Below are 12,500 nucleotides of genomic sequence, written 5' to 3'. Positions count from 1 at the left end.
TTTGGCGTTTAAACAACATCAAAAGCGGAGGGGTTGGTGCAGTGGTAAGATCTCTGCCTTCCAACCCTAAGGTCCCGGGTTCCATTCCCGGTTCTGCCGAGACTGGAATATTTGGCGACCTTCTTTCCCGCTAAAGTTCACTCAGCTTTCCATCCTTCCGAGGTCGGTAAAATGAGTACCAGCAAGCATGGACTGCTTAGAAGCGGCTGCAATTTGCGCCTGTATATGCTTCCAGTCCGCTGGGGGTAAATTGATCATTGTAAAGCGCCTTTGAGACGTGTGATAAGGGCGCTATATAAATGCACCACTTTACTTTACTTTTTTTTTTTTATTATTCGGTGACTAACCATTTTACCGTTTGGCCATCTTGTTGGTGCTGTTTAATCGTGTTTGGTCGTGTTTGATAGAATTTGAAGGCCATCAAACATTCGATCGATCAACGTAAAACACTTTTTTTGTTCTCGTGTTTGATGGGCGAAGTTTTGTTCGTTTGGCCAGCCGTATCAAACATGTGTGGCGCGTGAATGCGTACCAGGCTTGCTCGGCCGCTTGTATCCTCGTGTTTTTTACTATTTGTGATCCATAGTTCTTTGCTTGTGGAGTTTGATCTGAGTTACATCAAGCATGTTTTATCCGTTTGGCCACTCACTTCAACATCAGCATGTTTGTTCACCAAACAATGTTTGATCTTCTTTAAATGCCAAACAACAACGCCAAAAAAAAAAAAACTAAAAAGAAAACTATTACTTTACAAGAAATGGATCAAAATTCCGAACGAGAATTACTGCTTACCCGCCCCTCAAAATCATGATAATTAAAGACTGTTGCAAGCACAGCAACTTGTTCTCCTCTTTTGACAGAATACGGAATTCGGAGCGAGACGAAAAACTTGCGAGATCCAACAATTCGAAGGGGCGTGGCTAATCCCAGACCTGTTTTGTTATTGATGGCTACCGCCTGCATTATCCAAGTGGTTATAGTGTCGGGTACTGTTACAGCCATTTGCATAAATCCTTCCGAACTGCAAAAAAAGTTAGGTGAATTAATAAGGTTTAACTATGAAAAACTGCGATGAAACATGTCTGAACATATTAAAAAATACCGAGAACTTTGTTAAAAACTTTGTTTAGAAACGACGACGTTTCGACGTTAGCTAAACATCATTGTCATGCCAAAGTAATTTAAAAATTGCAATCTATAAATACTAAAACAACAATAGTAGATAAAAAGCCTGTATAGTGAAAGAAAGGATCATTGAAAATGAAATAAAAAGTTAGGCACGTATGGAGTCCGTCTGGATATTCGAATCAGGCTTGAGACTCTCAATGAGGAGTATTTCGTAGACTAAGCAATGAAACTTGTTCTGGTAGTTTCTTAAGGCTTAAATTGGAATTCTTTCAAAACTGATCTTTACAACCGTGAGCTTGCAAATAATGTTGACCAATTGCCGAATTAATAAGCATTAATGAAAATATAGTGCAACAAAGAATGCCTACAGATTAGTTGCAGGCATAATAAAGCGAAATATTTCCATTCTGACCACTATTGTATTATTTCATTTTGGTTTTTGGCTTTACTGCTTTCCCGAGGGATCAGGGTTGGTGTAGTGGTGAGAGCACTCGCCTCCCACCAATGTGGCGCGAGTTCGATTCACAGACTCGGCTTCAAAAGTGTGTTAAGTTTGTTAGTTCTCTACTCTTCTTCTCCGGTATGTTACTCCGGTTTTTCCCTCAAAAATCACCCTAAGACTTGATATGCCCCATCGCTAAATACAATTGACACTTCAGGAAAGTTCATAAAAGTCTGTTTACGAGCCAAGTGGCCCATCAGAGCCGGAGCTTATCCCGGTTTCTGTGGCATGAAGCGAAAAGGAGTATTTTTACTCCCCCCTGGATGGGATGCCAGTCCATCACAGGGCTACCGCCAGCATTTCGCCGGTACCCATTTATACACCTGGGTGGAGAGAGGCACCGTGGGAGTAAAGTGTCTTGCCCAAGAAAACAACACTCCTTTGGGGTTCTCCATTGACGAGTAAAATCGTCTGGCGTTAGACAGAGTAAAATCTATAAGTCTCAGTGGCCCTTACAGGAGTGAAAGGGTTAAGTGACGAAACTGTGCTGCTTCTGTCTCCGTTGTGTATTTTTTTGACCCCATTGTCAATCTCAAGGCCAAGCAAGCGAGCCGTTGTAACAGCTACGTGGCTTGATTGGACAACGGAGTACGCTTGGAACAAATTCAGTAATCCAAATAGTAATAGTTGAGAGAAGGTTGGCCACAACATCTCTGTCCCACGGTTCATTCTATTCTTTGCTGCTTCTGTTTTTATTTGCAGATGTTTCAGTAAAAACTGAAACTTATGCATTCTAGTTTTATACCTCCCCACCCCACCCCTGCTGTTAACGTCAAAGAAGCTGAAGTGGCTTACACATGTGACAAACGCGTGCGATAGAACGATTTTCATATGACCTTGAAAAATAAACGTAAAAACAGAATGTAATCAAAAATGCAAAACATATAATTGGCTTATCGAGCAAAAACAAACGAGCGCGAATCTTCATTGCCTTAGCGAACGTGGATGCAAACAACGTCATCTCTCCATGGAACTTTCTGGAAAATTTCGCTTTGACGTCATTTCAAATGCAGTAATGTGATTGGGCAATCGAACTGTTTACTGCCCATACTAGGGAAATTTACTAGGGGTTTCCTTGGAGGGAATATTGGCGGGAATAAGGAGAAATGTTTAAATCTTGCCAAACATTGGTCTGTGAAACAAACTGCAACCACTTTTTCAAGGTCATACGAAAGTCGCTGTAAGACGAGTTTGAAGTAAGATTGCAAACAAAGTGCCTCTAGGGCGAAGTATTACGAAGTACGAAGTACGAAGTACCTCACTAACAAGTCTTTACAGCTTTTCTCCTTCAAAAAAAATCAGTTACTTGCACTATGAATTTTACGAAAGATAGAAGAGATCCTCGCACTCAACTTCTTCTTCGCTATAAATTTTACAAATACGAAGTTTTACAACAAGAAATCAAAAGAGGACCCAAGATAATTTCAAGACTAAAGATAAACTAGTTGGGTGACCAATGCGCTTGCGCCGTAACGTTTCTTTCTTCGGTTGACTGACAAGTATGCATCAAGTATTTCAAGTATGTAGTTCCTTTTCTAAGGGGGTATTTACATGAGACCGGGACGAACTCAGACCAGTATGAGGTCGTATCGGCCTCCATACATTTCTTTTTATGCGTTTACATGAGACCGGCCGGACAATGAACTCAGAACTCTCGTACCGGTCTGAGTTTCCACCGATCTCAAGTAAATGATGACAAATCTAAGACCGGATCCAGAAATTTCAAGCTTGCATGCTTTTAGGTCAGCCATATATTGATTAGACAAAACATTCCATTTCATCCCGAAACCAGGCACCAAGCATGTCGTCCCGGTTTCAAGTAGACGACTACAAATATTTCATACCGGTCTGAGTCCATCCAAGTCTCATATAAATACCCCCTTAAATGCCTTCCACAAAGTAGCTTTTTCTCGCGCCCATTCACACTTGCTTTGTGTGTCCGTCATTTAGATCGCTTGTGAGAGGGCTGAAAAGCGACTAAAACGTAATTGTACTTGTATGACCATGCGCGACCAATTTTACCGACAAAGCTTCTATGTGAGAAACAAATGATCACTTTAAAGAAATGCCTTACCCCACAACTTCTTCAGTGTAGATCCAGGTTTCTGGAAAGAAAGATCTGATCTGCGTTTGAGCAATGATCTCTTCATCACCCAAATCATCAATAGCGTCTGCGTTTCGCCCAAGGACTTGGAGAGCCGCGTCTAAAATATTGAAATCAAATGAATTGTCAGCGAAAGGGCCCCCTAAAACAGGACCGGTAAGCAGTCAACTTCTTTGGAGTATCTAGGTGTTGAGAAAAAACAAGATAAAATATTAAATCCTAATTTGTTATGATGTCCCAGGTCTTACGTTTTAAGGAGGCTCGAAAGGGTTTTCAGCTGAGCGCGCGCGCGTAAGCCACACACGCAATTCGTAATCTGCTTGCGTCAGCTCATGATTTAAATGGGTCACCAGAGATAAACAAATACCGCTAATTTCGCTTACCTTTCTCCAATTCGTATATACATGGCATATAAATAGACATGAAATGAAAACTACGAAAATTCTACTTAGACGGTTTAATAGTTACTTAAATCCGTTTGTGTAGACCTGTAGCTCCACTCGCGCGCGGGCTCGAATGAGCGGGTGACGCATGCGTAAATGCTGATCTTGTAACCCCCGAACCCCCTAAATTTTCCTGATTTTGCAACTTTACTCGTTTATATCTCTGGACGGTGAATTTTTTTCATTTTTTGCATGTTAGCTTAGATTAATTTAAACCGTTTGTCTTTCAAATTTAAAAAAATTCTGTAGGCGAAAAAAATAATTAGAGACAATTCAAAAAAACTTATTTTTCTGAAAAACTGACCTACAGATTTTGTTGAATTTTAAATATTTTAGAGAGTATTTCTAACATTATCTGGTAACGATGAATGGGAAAATGTCACCGTCCCGTTTCTTCAAAAAGGACCACATATGTTGATTTTAAGGCTCAAAGAAATGCCTAATATCGTTGCCATGGTAACATTATTTTGGAGGAAAACATGATGTGAGAAATCTACGATAGGTACTTAATACCCTGGCCAAATTTCGTCGTGATATGATTGCCCTAACTGTATCTAAGGACAGAATATGTTTATTTGTTTGAAAAAAGGAGAAACTATTTCGAGCCTCCTTAAGTGGCTTTTGCCCGTAAGCATTGCCATTATCGTGACTTACTAAATTATCCTTTTAGGAAATGGCGGAATAAGTGCTTTTCGACTGGAGTCAGCGTGGGCCGGAAGGGAAAGTATTTGGCGCGAGGTCATGGATTACGGACCTAGCGCCATGAACTGAGTATTCTATCATATGACCAGCAAGCGTTTGGTTCTTTTTTCTACAGTGTTTCACGGACCGAAGAGCTGCTTGAAGAGTAAAATGAAGCCGCAAAGTCCAGAAGATGAAGAATGATTGCAAACATTTGAGCAAGAGCCGATACAACGCAAATTTGAATATTCAGTAGTGTGGATTGCCTCTATGTACATATCTATATCTACATAGTAAATGAAAGATGACATGTTACTGAAAAAAATGTGGTAAAATATTGTAGTTACTACTAATTTGAATTCAAATACTAGAAGAGTAACGAAAAAATAGCGGAAGAGGCTGTAAATACTAAACTGAAAGGAACATTGATGGGAGAGTGTGAGCTGGTGAATTTTATGGTGGGGTGAATGCTGTTGAGATAAGCGATGAAAATTGTAAGGTTCTCGAGTCTTTCACTCCAGATCATAACAATGTCATCGATGTATCTTAACCAAGTATGGGGTAGACATGGGGCATTCCTAACGCATTTTTACTGAGGCAGGAGTAGGATTGTGATTGTAATGTTACGATGACCTGGGCACCTGAGGGAAAGAGGAAGAAGGGTCGGACGAAAACAAAAGGGAAAAGGACAATGGAGAAGGAGAAAGAAAATGCTAAATGGGGTTTTGGGATAAGGTGCGAGTCGCTGCGGCCGACAGGGCAAGGTTGAGAGGCATTGTGGAGGCCCTACGTGTCACTAGGTTTTCCGGTTTTTGACGGCAATGAACTTTTCATGCTTTCATTGGAGAGTGATTTAAATCCTTTTTTTCACCGGTTCATTATCTGAATTGCTCATCCAGATAATAGAACTCAATTTCGCTGTCTTCCCTCATTCACCCATTTTATCCGTCCAGGCCTTTTCACGTACCCTGCGATGCGATCCTATAGCACTGCCTTAGCTGGGCCGTACGAGGTCACATGATAATAGCTGTAACCTGTGTGTCCGCTTACCTTCTAAACCGTGTTTTTCCGTACAACATTCCCAAGCTTTTCTCCTGCATATTGTGCTAAGCCCTCTATTGGTGTCTAGAAACTGTTTCACACACGTCTCGTTACCGATGTTTCGACCAAACTCACAGCACACTTCATCTGCAATATAGATTAATTAAATCAGGACCGTTGATGTTTAAATTAACGATTAAATTGTTCAACATGCTACAGTTCGTGCGTCGAATTGTTCTACAACAGAGAATATGAGATAACATGGTGAACCCTTTGCTCATGATAATTACTTGAAATCTATTTTTAGATCGCGCCCGTGCGACAACGCTGAACCACTTTCGATGTTAATGTTGCCATGTTAATGAGTAAAATGCATGATGTAGTCAACTGCTCGCCCAAATTTATACAGGAGGAAAATATGTTGGGCTCCAACCCCTGTTTGGAGTGAGGTGAGATTAGCGAAGTACTCTCCGTCATGTACAATGTACAAGTCATGTATTTCAGTTAACATTTAGTAAACAAAAACAACTACCATATGATATAATATTTCCTAAGAGATGGTCACTAGGCTCGATTTTCAGCCGTGTTGGGAGTTAACATCCTCCTCCCAACGAACGGCAGGATCACCGGTAGCACTCGTCGTAATTGTATTTGTTTTCAGCCAGTTGCATTTTGTACTTGGCAGGCAGGCTACTTTCTGATTGATAGAAAATGCAATTGACTGGACCAGTGATCCAGGCGTAGTGTTTGCGGTGGAACGAAGGCGCACAAAACGGTTGGTCAATCGAGCCAAGGTGGCCACTGGATCAATAACATTTAAATAATGTACATTCAATCTTGGGTGCGGTCCAACCAAAAAGTGAATTGCAGTTATACCATCGTCATCTATGCTTCTCTTCTTCCTGAAGTTCTGCGCATCGCATCCATAATCTGAGAATTGAAAGAAAAACTGGCCTATCACAGATATAATGGAAACAAGAACGAAAGAATGTGATTTTATTTATTTAAAGACCTATCTCGGTTTGAAGGACGAAAATGGCGTTTTCGCGGAAGCATCTGAGCTGGGTCCTACGGATTTATTTTTTGGGGATTGGGGATGCCCTCATATCCCCCTTAAGGTGGGTTGACCCCCGGTACTCGCTTTCCTCCCGTTGAAAATACGCGCCCACCCTCCTTGGAGAAAAAACTGCTACATTGACAGAAACAAAGTCTAGGAAATTCCGACGAAAATAAGCAAACCAGACGATTCCTTTCTCTCTTGAGCAAGTGCCATCTTTACTATGGCAACGAAATTAATTTCTCTGTGACTTCGCTAGACAATAAGCTGCCTGTCAGTCAAAAAACAGCGCGGAAAAGTGTTTTCCAATCACAGACGGGTGACGTGATTGAAACCTCCACAATTTGCGACACTTTCTAGAAAAGGAATCATACTAGCGGAAAAGGCAACCATCAAATTTGAGCGACGAAATAACAAAGCTACTTTTTCTATCACGATATGAAATTTGCAAAAATATATGTATAAAGATAGACTTTTCTCTGGCACAGTTTTATCCCTTAGATTTTAAAATTTTGATGTGGAACCGACGGTCTCCAATATATGTAAAATTGTATGTTAAACTGTGGTAAAATCTACATTTTTTTTTTCAATATTTGTCTTACCTTCTCTTCCATCACTAACGAAATTGTTTGTTATGAGGACCACGCCAGCGTTCTATTAACCAAAGATTGTTAGTGTCTCTGTCTTATTGTTTATACATTTAAAATATTAAATGTAATCCGCTCGGGAAATTCAACAAAATGTAAAGTCAGTTAAGTTCAACCTCCAATACTTATCTGAATTTCTTTAAATCTTTTCCTAAAAAGCTATTATATAGAGGCATCGGTTGTGAAAAGAAATCTCGAATCTACTCACTGAATGTCTTTGATATTTTTGGTGACAAAAACCTGGATTTGTTTTAAATTGTTTTAAATTCTTTTTAAAAGGCAATCTTTCCTTTCAATTTACATTTTACAAGGCCTCAAGAACAAAGGATTCTTCGATCAATAGGCAATTTCACACGATAGTGCCATTTGACTACAACTACCAGAATTCAGTTTGTTTTTCTTTTCTTATTTAAATTTTGTATTCCCAGCGGGGTAAAAATAACAGTAGCTCTGGTTAGCACGAGACAAGCAAAACCTCAAGGATTCTGGGACTTGCAGTCAAATGGCATCATCATTCAAATGTCCTATTAGCTATTGAAATGAATGACTGAGCTGGAAGTCAGTGTTAAGACGGGTAGATGACTGATGAAGAGATAATACACTTTTTAAATGGTGCCTCGGGGATGATGACCTGCAATCTTGAACAAAGCTGTTGACACAGTGACACAAATTTACTACTTTCACACATCCCTACCCAGGGAAGCCGAATTTACACTCCCCTCCCACTTCCCGCCCCTCCCCCATCAGTCAATGTTGCGGAGTATTGTCATCTGCTCTACAGTATATTTCCAACCGAGATAAATCAACATTCATTTTATTTTATTATTTTATTTAAAGATTCACCCTAAGGTGGGTGTTAAATACAATAGGACACTAAGTCCCCGACAAGGTATTTACACCCCAAAACCCGACCCCTCAAAACTAGAACACCCAACCCAGCCCAAGATGAAAAAATATGTATGAAAAAAAGTATTACAATATCAACAAGAGCAAACAGTGAAAATATTAATTTTGCGGCATTTAGGACAGATTAATTTAAAAGTACGAACATTATCTCATTGAAAGGACCCAGAGACGTGCAAAAAAGGTTACATGTAACGATCGGAATATGAATTATCAAACTCGCTTAGTCCATCTAAATTTATTGCCGCTTAATTACTGGCTCGAGTGCCTAGACCTTGTTTTCTTTTATAAATGTAAATCAGGGATTATTCATTTAAACTTAGAAAATTATGTTAACAGTAAATCACGCCGTGGTTCCTGGGGACTTTATCCAACAACAGCTTATTTTAGAACTGAACTTCACTTTTTAGGGATTCGTTTTTTTATTACACTTTCGAATATTTGGAATGCTGTTCCTGGTGATATCAAAGCAGAAACTACTTTGTCTTCTTTTAAAGCTACGCTTAAGTCTTTCTATTTTGTAAGGTTTTACCAGATTAGGGTTAGGGTTAGTAATAAATTCTTAATAACAGATTGAAGAGCCCAGACTTGAGAAGCGAATCTAAAATGAGATCTTATTAAAGATGTATATATTGATGTCAGAGTTTTTTTTATTACGAACTGTGTAACAATGTCTCTTAATAAAGCCCAGTAGTTTGTTTGCCTTTGAGACAGTTTGGGTGATATGTTCATTCCATGAGAGGTCTTTAGTGATTGGAAGTCCAAGGTCTTTTTCTTTCCTGACAAGTTTCAGTTCGGTAACCTGGTTTTCTAAGATTATGACATTTTGTAGGCTGGAAATATAGTTCATTAGAAGCTGACCAGACACAAAGGAGGTTTGAATCAGCTTGGAGGTCACAAATATCAGACATAGTTTGGGGGGAGGGAAAAGGGCGGCTTTTTACGCAGAAAACATTTGGATACGTTTTCGGATTTTCAAAAATGTCTCTTTGTTTCAACAGGTTTTGTCCGAAATTGCAGATCCCACACGTCTCCTATACTTCAGTGGTAAAGCATACGAAAGAGTAATCGAAGGATCGTAGGTCGACTCCCGCAAAGCAGTATTTTTCCGAGTCACCATTGAAAATGTATTATCTCTTAATGTCAATTAGCGATTGTTTAGCATTTATATCCACTAAAGCCACATTGATGCCGGATTTTCCTTGTACCAACCTTAAAGACATCCTTGCTGTCTTTTCCTCCTCCTACGCCACAGCCAAGATCGAGTTCTTCGGCAGTTTTGAAAATCTGTAAAGAAAGTTCACGGGATCTCTTTAAAAGTGAGACGATTTTTGTTAAGTTAAGATGAAGCTGGCTTACACAAAGGGCTGCGAAGTAAGAACTTACGATTAACTAAAAAGCCCAAATAAAACCGATTCTCAAATCGGAGGTCGTGATTAAATTAAGAAAAGTTGCATAAATTTGCAATTGCAGCATCGCACCTTTTCAATGCTCCAGTGCTCTGTTTAAGGACAGTTAAGGCCGTACCCTTGTCTTTCTCCGTTTACTTTCGAATGCGTTTCATGATATTGTGTCGCTCAGTTGGCGTAAAAAAATAGCAGACAAAAAGGAAAATCACAAGCAATCCTTCAAAAATACAGTTTCAAGCTGCGGAAAGAGTCGAGTGGCAGGGGCCAAAAAAGAGTAGAGAGCTGGTGTTAACATAATTGCCTCCTACGCTGACAGCTGAAAAGCTGTACGGGCAAAACCAATGTCGAAAACTCGAAAATAAGGGATGGTCGGACAAAGTAAACGCAGAAAAAAGGGGACGGCCTAAAAATGAAAACAAAAAAGCACTGTGGACCTCATTCCACTAATGCCTGCGCGTTTGATGCGTTTTTGCCTATCGTTGACACTTAAACGTCCGAAAAGTAATATTTTTGAGAAAGCAACTTCTTGAAATCGCTTACGTCTAAGTGTGAATAGGCGAAAACGATGACGTCACAGAGTAGGACAACGTTAAAAAACGTATTTTGTGGATGGGATCGAGACGTAGACCTTTCACTCTGAAAGCCGTGCAACAACAAACAAAGCTACGACACATCTCCGTGTTAATTATAAAAACAGGCACGCAATGCGTACATGTCGAAATAAAAGAAAATGAAAAAGGGTTGTTCTTCATGCAACACACTTTTTGGAATTCAAGAACGGTTCGACGGGCTCATTTGTTGGATTCATGAACGCTTCCAATATACCTACTTGTTAAAATGTTGACGTGAACGCACTGCGGACCCTATTTTTGTCCTGTTACTTGACGAAACATTTCATTCGATCTCTTACTAAACGAAAACTTTGGGATGAATTTACTGCACCACTTACCCGATCTTTAGTGAACCTATTTTCGTTTCTCAGCAGATAAACGCTCTGGTCCACACCTAGGAGTCCCAAGCGTGTCCCTTCAGGGGCGCTCACTTTTAAGGAAAATACGCGTCCCGGTTCTGTTTCCACTTCATTGGGTTTGCCTTTTTGTTCATAAGAGAACTCAACCTATAACATACAAATGCTTAAAAATTCATTTGATTGTCTTAAAACAAGAGAATATGAGCTTAGAGAGCGCCAGAATCCGTTTGTCACGAAGGTTACTTTTATCTCTTGTTACCATGACCGCGCGGTCCACTTTCACACCAACTGACCAAAAGGGTGTCGTCTTTGAAATAACCACACATTGTGACACGGAATTAGTAATAGATTTCAAATAATTTTCATCGCAATAGGGCCACATTTGAGGGATACAAGTAACACTGTTACCAAGTAACAGATTTGACTTATTTTTAAGTGCATTTTTCATCCACTATTTTCCTTCACCCAAGATTGTGGGACAATTTGAGGTCATGTGGAGGACCTCAGTACCCGAAGATAAACGTTTCGTTTTTTCACCTAACACCAACATCGTTGATACTAATTTGCGAACTTTCAAATCATCACGAGTGACGTTAACTTAAATCTCGAAATGCACGAGTAGGTTCATACGATTTTTCATTTATTACATATTCCATCTCTGTATTTCCATAGTATAGAGCTTCCGTATTGCACTCTGTCACCTATTTATCATTCGTCATTGACCAATCAGAAACGCGCTATTTGTTGAGTATACGAGATGCTTCCGTGAAGCATACACTGGGTTGCCTGTGGTACGTGTTACAGAAAATCAGAAGGCACTGAATTGTGTGGTATTGAAATACAGCATTCCAGTCTCTGAAGAATAACAAATAAAAGAGAAGCGAGAAACATAGGCTTCTGGGCTGACATGTTGATAATTTTCAAGTTCCCTCACAACTTCTTTCCACCACAAGTTTAAGCGTGCCTTCTGAGCATCTGACAGCTTTGTAATACTAAAGTTCACTGAACTGAAGCCCCCTGTTCGGCGGGGTTAGAATCAGGATGGGAGACCAAAACAATATACCCCTCATAAAACAAAAGCATCGGACCGAAAATACTATTAACGCTAACAAATGCGAACTCAGCAAGGTACAGATTTTGTTAGCTTGCTTTATGCAAAACAAATATTGATGCAAAAGTAAATAACTATTGATACACTGTTTTTAGACAGAGCAGAACGAAGTTTCCGGGACGGTCAATCGAGAATAAAATATTTACGACATGAAAACAACATTAATTTTGAACTGTGAATATAGAATATAAAAAGTTACGATCAGCGGCAAACATTTTGGGAGATATTTGCTACGTTCAAATAAATCGCAAAATCGAAAGTGACATGGCCGGAATTCAGCGGGCGCCGTGATTAAGTTACCGCGGCATGTTTACTCGCCAAACAGTGAAGCATCTGTGTCAAATGATGGCAAGATACCGGGTTTTTGTAAGTTTCTTTTTCTGTCAAGTGTTATAAAGTTTGACAACGAAATGACCGAAGTCAAAACAAAGATCACAATCGCCCAACTGTTGAGGTTGACAATTTTTTCAAAATTTTCTCTCCATTAGACGCGTACGACGTTAT

General features: G+C 39.7%; 1 protein-coding gene across 3 annotated transcripts in view; it reads right to left on the bottom strand.

Annotated features, from left to right (window-relative positions):
• Nucleotides 1-12,500, bottom strand: part of LOC138027496 (complement C3-like) — a 92,797-nt gene that overhangs the window by 34,451 nt on the left and 45,846 nt on the right. For all 3 annotated transcript variants that reach the window (XM_068875060.1, XM_068875066.1, XM_068875055.1), the window contains exons 18-24: nt 10,865-11,032; nt 9,719-9,793; nt 7,559-7,610; nt 6,776-6,829; nt 5,909-6,046; nt 3,705-3,834; nt 793-1,021 (exon numbers count right to left, since the gene is read on the bottom strand). In XM_068875060.1, coding sequence (XP_068731161.1) covers nt 793-1,021; nt 3,705-3,834; nt 5,909-6,046; nt 6,776-6,829; nt 7,559-7,610; nt 9,719-9,793; nt 10,865-11,032 — 846 coding nt within the window. The remainder of the gene's footprint in view (nt 1-792; nt 1,022-3,704; nt 3,835-5,908; nt 6,047-6,775; nt 6,830-7,558; nt 7,611-9,718; nt 9,794-10,864; nt 11,033-12,500) is intronic.

Source organism: Montipora capricornis, chromosome 2 (assembly GCF_036669925.1).
Source record: "Montipora capricornis isolate CH-2021 chromosome 2, ASM3666992v2, whole genome shotgun sequence".
NCBI classification, from domain to species: Eukaryota; Metazoa; Cnidaria; class Anthozoa; order Scleractinia; family Acroporidae; genus Montipora; species Montipora capricornis.
The sequence above is the reverse complement of the archived record's forward strand: the minus strand, read 5'-3'. Positions and strand labels throughout refer to the sequence as shown.